The sequence below is a fragment of the Oncorhynchus clarkii genome, chromosome 9, assembly GCF_045791955.1.
Source record: "Oncorhynchus clarkii lewisi isolate Uvic-CL-2024 chromosome 9, UVic_Ocla_1.0, whole genome shotgun sequence".
NCBI lineage: Eukaryota > Metazoa > Chordata > Actinopteri > Salmoniformes > Salmonidae > Oncorhynchus > Oncorhynchus clarkii.
The window spans coordinates 12,968,934-12,982,023 of NC_092155.1; the positions used below are offsets into that span (position 1 = coordinate 12,968,934).

Here is a 13,090-nt window from a genome sequence, read left to right on the forward strand (position 1 = left end):
ATATAGAAACACAAACACACACGTATAGAAACACAAACACACACACACGTGTAGAAACACACACACACACAAGTATAGAAACACACACACACATGTATAGACACACACACACACTGGTGATTTGCGACTTCTTGAGAAACCAAATTAGAATTCAGATAAACAAACAAACAACTGCCTCATATCAAGGTTGTGACTAGATGAAGAACAGCTATGGACCGAAGACAGGTTAACAGAGAATTTTATCTAACCATTTTTCTGACCTTCTTAACCTAATTCTCCTAACCTGCTAAGAACAATTCACTTCCTTCCGTAGCTCGATACCATTTAGTCAAAACATCATATACAGTGGGGCAAAAAAGTATTTAGTCATCCACCAATTGTGCAAGTTCTCCCACTTAGAAAGATGAGAGAGGCCTGTAATTTTCATCATAGGTACACTTCAACAATGACAGACAAAATTAGAAAAAAAAACAGAAAATCACATTGTAGGATATTTAATGAATTTATTTGCAAATTATGGTGGAAAATAATTATTTGGTCAATAACAAAAGTTTCTCAATACTTTGTTATATACCCTTTGTTGGCTATGACAGAGGTCAAACGTTTTCTGTAAGTCTTCACAAGGTTTTCACACACTGTTGCTGGTATTTTGTCCCATTCCTCCATGCAGATCTCCTCTAGAGCAGTGATGTTTTGGGGTTGTTGCTGGGCAACACGGACTTTCAACTCCCTCCAAAGATTTTCTATGGGGTTGAGATCTGGAGACTGGCTAGGCCACTCCAGGACCTTGAAATGCTTCTTACGAAGCCACTCCTTCGTTGCCCGGGTGGTGTGTTTGGGATCATTGTCATGCTGAAAGACCCAGCCACGTTTCATCTTCAATGCCCTTGCTGATGGTAGGCTTTGTTACTTTGGTCCCAGCTCTCTGCAGGTCATTCACTAGGTCCCCCCGTGTGGTTCTGGGATTTTTGCTCACCGTTCTTGTGATCATTTTGACCCCACGGGGTGAGATCTTGCATGGAGCCCCAGATCGAGGGAGATTATCAGTGGTCTTGTATGTCTTCCATTTCCTAATAATTGCTCCCACAGTTGATTTCTTCAAACTAAGCTGCTTACCTATTGCAGATTCAGTCTTCCCAGCCTGGTGCAGGTCTACAATTTTGTTTCTGGTGTCCTTTGACAGCTCTTTGGTCTTGGCCATAGTGGAGTTTGGAGTGTGACTGTTTGTTTGAGGTTGTGGACAGGTGTCTTTTATACTGATAACAATTTCAAACAGGTGCCATTAATACAGGTAACGAGTGGAGGACAGAGGAGCCTCTTAAAGAAGAAGTTACAGGTCTGTGAGAGCCAGAAATCTTGCTTGTTTGTAGGTGACCAAATACTTATTTTCCACCATAATTTGCAAATAAATTCATTAAAACTCCCACAATGTGATTTTCTGGATTTTTTTATTCTCATTTTGTCTGTCATAGTTGAAGTGTACCTATGATGAAAATTACAGGCCTCTCTCATCTTTTTAAGTTGGAGAACTTGCACAATTGGTGGCTGACTAAATACTTTTTTTGCCCCACTGTCCATGCCTGCAGTTGTCCTCTGGTCTCTAAATGTTGTGTTAGTTTGTGTCTGGTTCTGTTTGATGTGTCCAATAAGGAGGTTCTGTTTGATGTGTCCAATAAGGAGGTTCTGTTTGATATGTTCCAGAGTGAAAGATGTCTCCAATAAGGAGGTTCTGTTTGATGTGTTCCAGAGTGAAAGATGTCTCGAATAAGGAGGTTCTGTTTGATGTGTTCCAGAGTGAAAGATGTATCCAATAAGGAGGTTCTGTTTGATGTGTTCCAGAGTGAAAGATGTATCCAATAAGGAGGTTCTGTTTGATGTGTTCCAGAGTGAAAGATGTGTCCAATAAGGAGGTTCTGTTTGATGTGTTCCAGAGTGGAAGATGTGTCCAATAAGGAGGTTCTGTTTGATGTGTTCCAGAGTGAAAGATGTATCCAATAAGGAGGTTCTGTTTGATGTGTTCCAGAGTGAAAGATGTATCCAATAAGGAGGTTCTGTTTGATGTGTTCCAGAGTGAAAGATGTGTCCAATAAGGAGGTTCTGTTTGATGTGTTCCAGAGTGAAAGATGTGTCCAATAAGGAGGTTCTGTTTGATGTGTTCCAGAGTGAAAGATGTGTCCAATAAGGAGGTTATGTTTGATGTGTTCCAGAGTGAAAGATGTCTCCAATAAGGAGGTTCTGTTTGATGTGTCCAATAAGGAGGTTCTGTTTGATGTCTCCAATAAGGAGGTTCTGTTTGATGTGTCCAATAAGGAGGTTCTGTTTGATGTGTTCCAGAGTGAAAGATGTCTCCAATAAGGAGGTTCTGTTTGATGTGTCCAATAAGGAGGTTCTGTTTGATGTCTCCAATAAGGAGGTTCTGTTTGATGTGTCCAATAAGGAGGTTCTGTTTGATATGTTCCAGAGTGAAAGATGTCTCCAATAAGGAGGTTCTGTTTGATGTATTCCAGAGTGAAAGATGTCTCCAATAAGGAGGTTCTGTTTGATGTGTCCAATAAGGAGGTTCTGTTTGATGTCTCCAATAAGGAGGTTCTGTTTGATGTGTCCAATAAGGAGGTTCTGTTTGATGTGTTCCAGAGTGAAAGATGTCTCCAATAAGGAGGTTCTGTTTGATGTATTCCAGAGTGAAAGATGTCTCCAATAAGGAGGTTCTGTTTGATGTGTCCAATAAGGAGGTTCTGTTTGATGTCTCCAATAAGGAGGTTCTGTTTGATGTGTCCAATAAGGAGGTTCTGTTTGATGTGTTCCAGAGTGAAAGATGTATCCAATAAGGAGGTTCTGTTTGATGTGTCCAATAAGGAGGTTCTGTTTGATGTGTCCAATAAGGAGGTTCTGTTTGATGTGTTCTAGAGTGAACGATGTCTCCAATAAGGAGGTTCTGTTTGATGTGTTCCAGAGTGAAAGATGTGTCCAATAAGGAGGTTCTGTTTGATGTGTTCCATAGTGAAAGATGTGTCCAATAAGGAGGTTCTGTTTAAAGTGTTCCAGAGTGAAAGATGTGTCCAGTAAGGAGGTTATGTTTGATGTGTTCCAGAGTGAAAGATGTGTCCAATAAGGAGGTTCTGTTTGATGTGTTCCAGAGTGAAAGATGTATCCAATAAGGAGGTTCTGTTTGATGTGTTCCAGAGTGAAAGATGTATCCAATAAGGAGGTTCTGTTTGATGTGTTCCAGAGTGAAAGATGTGTCCAATAAGGAGGTTCTGTTTGATGTATTCCAGAGTGAAAGATGTCTCCAATAAGGAGGTTCTGTTTGATGTGTCCAATAAGGAGGTTCTGTTTGATGTCTCCAATAAGGAGGTTCTGTTTGATGTGTCCAATAAGGAGGTTCTGTTTGATGTGTTCCAGAGTGAAAGATGTCTCCAATAAGGAGGTTCTGTTTGATGTATTCCAGAGTGAAAGATGTCTCCAATAAGGAGGTTCTGTTTGATGTGTCCAATAAGGAGGTTCTGTTTGATGTGTCCAATAAGGAGGTTCTGTTTGATGTGTCCAATAAGGAGGTTCTGTTTGATGTGTTCCAGAGTGAAAGATGTCTCCAATAAGGAGGTTCTGTTTGATGTATTCCAGAGTGTCTCCAATAAAGATGTGTTCCAGAGTGAAAGATGTGTCCAATAAGGAGGTTCTGTTTGATGTGTTCCAGAGTGAAAGATGTCTCCAATAAGGAGGTTCTGTTTGATGTGTTCCAGAGTGAAAGATGTGTCCAATAAGGAGGTTCTGTTTGATGTGTTCCATAGTGAAAGATGTGTCCAATAAGGAGGTTCTGTTTGATGTGTTCCAGAGTGAAAGATGTGTCCAGTAAGGAGGTTCTGTTTGATGTGTTCCAGAGTGAAAGATGTGTCCAATAAGGAGGTTCTGTTTGATGTGTTCCAGAGTGAAAGATGTGTCCAATAAGGAGGTTCTGTTTGATGTGTTCCAGAGTGAAAGATGTATCCAATAAGGAGGTTCTGTTTGATGTGTTCCAGAGTGAAAGATGTGTCCAATAAGGAGGTTCTGTTTGATGTGTTCCAGAGTGAAAGATGTGTCCAGTAAGGAGGTTCTGTTTGATGTGTTCCAGAGTGAAAGATGTGTCCAATAAGGAGGTTCTGTTTGATGTGTTCCAGAGTGAAAGATGTGTCCAATAAGGAGGTTCTGTTTGATGTGTTCCAGAGTGAAAGATGTGTCCAATAAGGAGGTTCTGTTTGATGTGTTCCAGAGTGAAAGATGTGTCCAATAAGGAGGTTCTGGGGATCCTGGTGTCCTACAGAGTCAAGGTCAAACTAGTGGTGTCTCGTGGAGGGTGCGTTACACACACACACACACACACACACACACGCTCAAACTAGTGTTGTCCCACGGAGGGTAGGCTGCATCTTTGCTCCTACACTGTCTAACATAGATTTATGTAGTGGTTGTAAGTGAATGCTTCCACCTAGATTACGCTGGAATGTTCTCTGGGTATCAGTTCATCTCTGCCTAATGTGTGTTCTGGCACAGGTCCAACATAACTGTGTGTGCTCTGTACAGGGATGTCTCGGTGGAGCTGCCTTTTGTTCTAATGCACCCAAAACCCTCTGACCTACCCATCTCCAGACCTCAATCAGGTACAAACCAATGTGTGTTTAATGGAGAAACATATGTTTTAGAAAAGTGTTTTGCGGGAATATTTACCTGTTTTGAAATGCCATTACTTTCACCCACAGTCGTCCCAGAAACAGATGCCCCAGTTGGCAGTAACCTGATAGAGTTTGAGACAAAGTAAGAGAGAGAAAGTGTTTGTGTATCTCAAATTTAAATGTAACCTTGTTTGTTGAACACAATTTTAATCTCTCTTCCTCCTTCTCCCTCCCTTCATCGCTCCTCCATCTCTCTGTCAGTAATTTCTCTCAGGATGATGACTTTGTGTTCGAGGACTTTGCCCGTCTGCGGCTGAAAGGAACGAAGGACGATAAGGATGAGGATGACCACTTGTGCTAGCTCTCCCTCCCCCAGGATCATGCACCTGAACCTGGGGAGAGGTGCTAGGCGAGTCCCTGGTCTCATGGTAACTCCAGGCCAGTAGGCTCAACTTCAGAAATGGGGAGCAGGAGCACTCATATGTATTCTATTTTTCACCCCGCCCCCCTTCTACTTCTTCTCCTTCTTCTTCTTCTCTCTTCTTTCTTGTACATCTTTGATGGGATTTTCCATTTCTACTCCTTTGTTTTGTCGCGCGTTTGTTTGAGAAACAGAGAGAATGAGAGATGAAACAGAGAGAATGACAGATGAAACAGAGATAATGAGAGATGAAACAGAGAGAATGAGAGATGAAACAGAGAGAATGAGAGATGAAACAGAGAGAATGAGATGAAACAGAGAGAATGAGAGATGAAACAGAGAGAATGAGAGATGAAACAGAGAGAATGAGAGATGAAACAGAGAATGAGAGATGAAACAGAGAGAATGAGAGATGAAACAGAGAGAATGAGAGATGAAACAGAGAGAATGAGAGAGAGAGATGGAGGGATTTATAGGAGTGTCGAGTCGAGTCGAGTCTCTGTTTTAGGAAATCCTTCTATATGTTTTGGATCCATTCTTTGATTCAGGGTTGATGTTATATGTTCTATACGCTCTATAGGTCCCAGCTTTATAAGAAGTGGGTAGACAGACAGATATACATTTGTCATTATTTACATGATTGAATACCATGTACCTAAGGTTGCAAAATTCCCCAAATTCCCAGATTTTCCCAAAATTCTGGTCAGAAGAATCTGGATTTCCAACTTATTTTCTCCTGATTCTGGGAATCTTCCAACCAAGATCCAACCAAGATTTCTGGGAAAACATGGGAATTTTGAGGAAAGTTTGGGGAATTTAGGCAATCCTATATGTAACTGTAATGTACAGGACTGCGATGCTGCACAACTACTTAGAGGGAACATGAGTTTAATAGTTTAGTAAATTACATTGTTATGACATAGTTATAACCAGTTATTACACTGTAATTATATTGTTGTTATTACACCTTTACCTTATCCTTGACACCCATTATACCCACTATGTAACTCAATACTTTACCCCTTTATGGCAAGTGTGAAACGATTACATATCCTCACAGTGAGGGAGTGAGTGTGTAAGTGTCCTGTGTGTGCAGTGCACTTAGTTCTTGTCGCAGGGTGTAAAGTGTACTTACAGTCAGCTACAGTGAGCGTTTCAGTGTAGTTAAGTTACACTGAGGGTGTGAGTGTGATGCAGTCAGCGTGAGGATGCAGGTGATTGTATGTACAGACAGTGTATTCTGTTAAGGACTACATAGGAGACTTCAGGAAGCAAAACCTACACACACACCCTACATTCAGCGGATGCCATGAACACGATAAATAGCTATTTTGTTCACGTTCATGATTTGCCTAAAGTTGTTTTCTTGGTAGGTCAGGTGGCAGTTTGATCGAACCCAACTGTCAATAAGATCAGGGCTCATGTCTATGACGATAGCCTACTGTACTGTACTGGGCCAATTATAAAGCTGTGGTTTTCGAGAGGAGTAGGAGTGCTGATCTAGGATCGTCAATATAATCTTATTCATTTTGATCGACCAGGTCAACCAGGTAGACCAGGTCGACCAGGTAGATCAGCCAAGGATATTTTTTTGACAGCTCACAAAGGGTGCCCCCTGGTGTTTGAAATCTGTAGTCTTCTGCAGGTCTATTAATAGAGTATTTAAAGGAGGTTGTAGGTGGAAGTTTCCCCCTCCACTGATACAGGGTAAGATTATTTTGGTGTAGGGCAGCGGTTCTCAAACTTGGTCCTCTGGACCCAAAGGGGTACATGTTTTGTTTTTTGCCCTAACACGACACAGCTGATTCAAATGATCAAAGCTTGATGATCTGTTGATTATTTGAATCAGCTGTGTAGTGCTGGGGGGAAACCCAAAGTGTGCTCCCAGAGGGGCCCCGGGACTGAGTTCGGGAAACCCTGGTGTAGGGTAATCTGATCCTAGATCTGTGGTTAGGGAGTGACTTCTACCTCAATTGTGCGAAGTTTAACATTGACCAACCTCTTAAACCTACCAGCATCCAACTTCAGCCTCAATCATCAGAATCACCAATGTAGGGAGCAGGGGAAAGGGGGGTGGGAGGAAAGGGGTGGGAGGAAAGGGGTGGGAGGAAAAGGGTGGGAGATAAGGGGTGGGAGGGAAGGGGTGGGAGGGAAATTAATGGAGAAAAAAACATTTTATTTTTGTTGTAATAATCACCAGAGATATATACGTACTTAAATGTTGCCATTATTTGTATTTTATTCCTAAGACATTGTTTTATTTTTTATTATTCAAAAGTCATAGGTGATAGGTAATATGAACCAACTGCTGTAAATATTCGTACTGCTCCGTTCAACTCAACAGCCAATAGGTGTTCACTATAGAACACTGCAGTGCAATGACCGAGCACCGTTTATAGGATAATCAGTCACAGAATCCCACAGTTTATAGGATAATCAGTCACAGAATCCCAGTTTATAGGATAATCAGTCACAGAATCCCAGTTTATAGGATAATCAGTCACAGAATCCCAGTTTATAGGATAATCAGTCACAGAATCCCACAGTTTATAGGATAATCAGTCACAGAATCCCAGTTTATAGGATAATCAGTCACAGAATCCCAGTTTATAGGATAATCAGTCACAGAATCCCAGTTTATAGGATAATCAGTCACAGAATCCCACAGTTTATAGGATAATCAGTCACAGAATCCCAGTTTATAGGATAATCAGTCACAGAATCCCAGTTTATAGGATAATCAGTCACAGAATCCCACAGTTTATAGGATAATCAGTCACAGAATCCCACAGTTTATAGGATAATCAGTCACAGAATCCCAGTTTATAGGAAAATAAATCACAGAATCCCACAGTTTATAGGATAATCAGTCACAGAATCCCAGTTTATAGGAAAATAAATCACAGAATCCCACAGTTTATAGGATAATCAGTCACAGAATCCCACAGTTTATAGGATAATCAGTCACAGAATCCCAGTTTATAGGATATTCAGTCACAGAATCCCAGTTTATAGGATAATCAGTCACAAAATCCGACAGTTTATAGGATAATCAGTCATAGATTCCCAGTTTATAGGTTAATCAGTTACAGAATCCCAGTTTATAGGATAATCAGTCACAGAATCCCACAGTTTATAGGATAATCAGTCACAAAATCCGACAGTTTATAGGATAATCAGTCACAAAATCCGACAGTTTATAGGTTAATCAGTTACAGAATCCCAGTTTATAGGTTAATCAGTTACAGAATCCCAGTTTATAGGATAATCAGTCACAGAATCCCACAGTTTATAGGATAATCAGTCACAGAATCTCAAATCCAGGTTCTCAAGGACCCCTTAGTATGCTTAGTTCTGAAACTTTTTCATTCAGTTAACTTACAATTATCTATCAATTTAATTTAAACATACTTCATCAATTGAATGTAGTTTCATAAGTCCACTTTAAGTTTGATAAATAAGTTCTGTTTTGAATTGTATAGGAAATCAGAATAACCAGGGGCCCCTCGGGACCAGGATATGAAAAGATGGGCTACTACTGTGTAATCTAGATTGTAGACACTTCATAGGCTATTACAGAGTACTTTGCAGTCAGTTATGGGTATATTGTATGTCTGTAAAGGTGTTTAGGTGCAGAATGAAGATAGATAGGGAGGATTGATTGATCGATTGACACTTGGCTCATTTATCAGATTGGAAAGGGGAAACCTACCCAACTAATGTACCATTTCAAAGCGGGACAAGCTTCAACTATGGCAAGCCAAGAGGAACAAATGACCAAGCCAGCAAATGCAATGTAACAACACTGATCACCTCTTCTTATGAAAAGTGTTGAATTGATTGTAGCCGTCGCCATTTTGGTTCAATGACAATAATGTTCTTTCTTAACATGAAATGTGTGGCCTCATTCAACTTGTGTAAACCCATCAACAATTGTCCATGATTAATGAGATTTATATTGATAGTCACGATAACAAACAATATTGCACATTAGTTTTTACCCCTTTGAATGCACCATACTGTTACTAACACCCAGATGATGATGTCATAGGAACAGGGTGTAATCGTAGAAAGATAATTTCTAGAATTGACATCTCCATTCAAGTCATGTTTATTTCCCTTCTTGTAATTATATTTCTATGGGTGTGATGTCAATCACAACACACTAGACATGAAGCTTCACAATTAGGTTATAAAGGTTCATAAGAAGGTAATAAACGTCACACTGTGTTCATGTTATGAATGGATCGACGCATGGCATTCTAAAAATGCAGTGTCTTAAAACATTATGAACAATTTAGTGATGTAGAACATTCAGAACCTCCAGAAGCTCTCTTAGGGACCATGTAAATGTTACAATGAGCTATTTTGTATTTAAAGTGGCCTCTTATGAAGCAGTATGCCTTATGAACCTTCATAGCACCCTTATAAACAGCCACAATGGATGAGGAAACTGTGTAAAGGAAATAAGGCATGAAAGGCTGTCATATATTGATGATGTCACAGCTAAGGGGGCCTCTTGTGGCTGCTTTAATATTCAGTTATATCATGTTTTATGACTGCATCATGAGGTGCTATGAATGTTTATAAGGCATTTTAAGACTTTGCAAGAAACCACTTCAGGTAGTTGTGCTCCCAGATTTTCCTTTGTTTGTCAATCTGAATGGGGATTGTCTTCGTCGGTCTGTAAATCGGTCAAGTGTAGCGAAAAACAAAAAAACTTCAAGTGGAAGTATTTCACAACTTAACTTTCCCCATAGACTACTTTTAGGTTGAGGAACCATCTTAAACACTCAGTAAAATACTTAACTTCCCCTTTAAAAACAAAGATCTTCTATTTTTTTCCCCCATCCACCTTAGTTGAGGTATCCATGGAAATGCACAGAATCATGTTGGTTTGTAGACTATTGTGTAACTATTGAGTCAAGATTTATATTTTCTTTTGAGGACAATTTTAAGCTACTACAACTATTACTACTGCTAAAATTGAGATTCATAAAGAACTATACTTAAACGCTACCTGATAATTTAATAAATTCACAGATTAAGTAAGACAAAGTATATTGTTATTAAGGAAACCAAGATACTGTATAAGCAATATGTTATTTTAGTCAATAAAATTGAACAAAATCACAATGAATAAAAACATGTAAAAGGTTTAAAAGCATTGGAGAATATATGTCGCTTCTTTATTTTGTACTGCATTTTAGAAAATGTACATTTTTAAAAACAGTTAACATACAAAACAGGTCTCAGTGTGTTTATTTGTTAGTGTGTACTGTGTGTACTGTGTGTATACAATATGAAGGAATGTATCAAACAAATAGGGAAATGTAATGAAACACTAACTTTATTACAAAACATAGCCAGATACATTTTCTGACTAATATCATATAAAAATTAAAAACAAAACAAAAGTATTTCAGACCCCATCTCTCTGCGGCAGGTGGTGCTAACACACCACGGTGACAACAAGTCATGGAAACGTCCACCTACTGCGCTCTCCCGACCATCGTTCTGGTGTGACTGTTTTCTCTCAGGGTTGTGGATCCAGCATGACTTCGCAGGTGCGTCCCAGCTCTCCCAGTTTGACCCTGGCGTACTCTGCTCTGTTCAGGGCCATCTGACAGTCCTTCCTAGCTGAGTATGTGGAGCCTTCGTGGGGCTGGCCTGTGGCAACCTGCAGGGGAGAGAGAGAGAGAAGGCAGTGTGTGAAAGGGAGAAATGTAAGTGTTCAGTTAGGTGAATGTGGGCCGTTCTGACTAGCAGAATGCTACACTACCAGGTGAATGTGGACCGTTCTGACTAGCAGAATGCTACACTACCAGGTGAATGTGGACCGTTCTGACTAGTAGAATGCTACACTACCAGGTGAATGTGGGCCGTTCTGACTAGCAGAATGCTACACTACCAGGTGAATGTGGACCGTTCTGACTAGCAGAATGCTACACTACCAGGTGAATGTGGGCCGTTCTGACTAGCAGAATGATACACTACCAGGTGAATGTGGGCCGTTCTGACTAGCAGAATGCTACACTACCAGGTGAATGTGGGCCGTTCTGACTAGCAGAATGCTACACTACCAGGTGAATGTGGACCGTTCTGACTAGTAGAATGCTACACTACCAGGTGAATGTGGACCGTTCTGACTCGCAGAATGCTACACTACCAGGTGAATGTGGACCGTTCTGACTAGCAGAATGCTACACTACCAGGTGAATGTGGACCGTTCTGACTAGCAGAATGCTACACTACCAGGTGAATGTGGACCGTTCTGACTAGTAGAATGCTACACTACCAGGTGAATGTGGGCTATTCTGACTCGCAGAATGCTACACTACCAGGTGAATGTGGGCTATTCTGACTCGCAGAATGCTACACTACCAGGTGACTGTGGACCGTTCTGACTCGCTGAATGCTACACTACCAGGTGAATGTGGACCGTTCTGACTCGCTGAATGCTACACTACCAGGTGAATGTGGGCCGTTCTGACTCGCAGAATGCTACACTACCAGGTGAATGTGGACCGTTCTGACTCGCTGAATGCTACACTACCAGGTGAATGTGGGCCGTTCTGACTCGCAGAATGCTACACTACCAGGTGAATGTGGGCCGTTCTGACTCGCAGAATGCTACACTACCAGGTGAATGTGGGCCGTTCTGACTCGCAGAATGCTACACTACCAGGTGAATGTGGACCGTTCTGACTCGCTGAATGCTACACTACCAGGTGAATGTGGGCCGTTCTGACTCGCAGAATGCTACACTACCAGGTGAATGTGGACCGTTCTGACTCGCTGAATGCTACACTACCAGGTGAATGTGGGCCTTTCTGACTCGCAGAATGCTACACTACCAGGTGAATGTGGGCCGTTCTGACTCGCAGAATGCTACACTACCAGGTGAATGTGGGCCGTTCTGACTCGCAGAATGCTACACTACCAGGTGAATGTGGGCCGTTCTGACTCGCAGAATGCTACACTACCAGGTGAATGTGGGCCGTTCTGACTAGCAGAATGCTACACTACCAGGTGAATGTGAAATATGCATAACTTTGATGCAGAAAGAATCTATGCTACTATTGTACTTAGAAAAGCCAATAGGCTATAGTGTAGTCACATAATTAGAGTCATATCTACACTGGCAAGTTACAATTCTATGTTTCAGTTCCCGGTGTGGCACACCATATGTGTGTGTGTGTGTCTGTGTGCAAGGCCACGCATGTTTGTGTCAGTCTGTGTGTCTGTTTCTTCTTTGTCCTACCTGTGTGAGGTATTTGATCTGTGAGCTGAGTTCAGTCTCCACTCTGCTGACCGAGCCAGTAAACTGACTAAGCTGTCTGTCCAGGAAACTGGCATTGTGCTTGTCTTTAGACAGCTCCAACACGATGTTACCTAGAGAAGATTAACACAGTAAACAGTATTAGGCATATATGTATTTACGTACAGATACTGACATTGTGCTCGTCTTTAACATCTCCAGGCGATGTTACCTGCAGGAGTCAGAATTCACAATTACACTGTGAAATGTTTTGTTGATTTCACTCAACCAGGTGTAACAGATGTAAATCAAAACCAGACGTTGAACTGACGTCTGTGCCCAGTGGGAATATATAGCTAGCTAAGTACGTGTGTCTTATTACAGAGTAGTTGAACAGTTGTTGCTGCCGGTAGGGATAACGTTATACACTAAGTAACGGTAGCTACTAACCGGCGCACTGCAGAATCGTTGCAATTTGATTCTCAACCTCCTCCAAAGCTCTCAGTCGGTCATTCGCCATCACTTTCACTCACTGGGAGTAATATAATCAGAGCACGAAACTTCACAGAAACGGCTACGGCACAATATCGTAGCTAACAGTTTGTTAACTCAATGCATTCATCCAAAATGCTGCCAAACTCATTCGTGTCAAAACCACACACTAAAGAAAGCGAACATCATCAAAAGCCCTTCAGAGAAAGGGCGCATAGAAATAACGTCAACACATTAGGTGCGTAAAATATTTCCGTCGTACAATGATGA

At 41.2% G+C, this 13,090-nt stretch overlaps 2 protein-coding genes across 4 annotated transcripts in view; one reads left to right on the forward strand and one right to left on the reverse strand.

The window, feature by feature from the left end:
• The window catches only part of LOC139415903 (arrestin red cell-like), a 104,326-nt gene extending 98,804 nt beyond the window's left edge, over positions 1-5,522 (forward strand). The window contains exons 12-15 of one of the 3 annotated variants that reach the window (XM_071164063.1): positions 4,247-4,330; positions 4,558-4,634; positions 4,734-4,788; positions 4,908-5,522. In XM_071164063.1, the coding sequence (XP_071020164.1) occupies positions 4,247-4,330; positions 4,558-4,634; positions 4,734-4,788; positions 4,908-5,007 (316 nt within the window). In that variant the 3' untranslated portion in view covers positions 5,008-5,522. Of the gene's footprint in view, positions 1-4,246; positions 4,331-4,557; positions 4,789-4,907 lie in introns of all 3 variants that reach the window. The other 2 variants (XM_071164064.1, XM_071164062.1) reach the window with 2 other exon arrangements.
• A 2,029-nt stretch (positions 5,523-7,551) lies between these two features.
• On the reverse strand, positions 7,552-13,056 carry LOC139415904 (mediator of RNA polymerase II transcription subunit 11-like). Its single transcript, XM_071164065.1, has 3 exons — positions 12,779-13,056; positions 12,332-12,462; positions 7,552-10,747 (listed from the first exon to the last, which is right to left on the reverse strand). Exons 1-3 carry the CDS (start codon positions 12,846-12,848, stop codon positions 10,604-10,606), a joined length of 345 nt encoding a protein of 114 aa, XP_071020166.1. The 5' UTR covers positions 12,849-13,056; the 3' UTR covers positions 7,552-10,603.
• Positions 13,057-13,090: the final 34 nt, after the last annotated feature.

What these genes read in the sequence shown, in the direction of transcription:
- LOC139415904 (XM_071164065.1), bottom strand. Translation starts at nt 12,848, where the DNA reads ATGGCGAATGACCGACTGAGAGCTTTGGAGGAGGTTGAGAATCAAATT. An exon ending in AACGATTCTGCAGTGCGCCG is followed by an intron (nt 12,463 to 12,778) that starts GTTAGTAGCTAC and finishes AATCTTCTCTAG; the next exon opens with GTAACATCGTGTTGGAGCTG. An exon ending in AGATCAAATACCTCACACAG is followed by an intron (nt 10,748 to 12,331) that starts GTAGGACAAAGA and finishes TCTCCCCTGCAG; the next exon opens with GTTGCCACAGGCCAGCCCCA.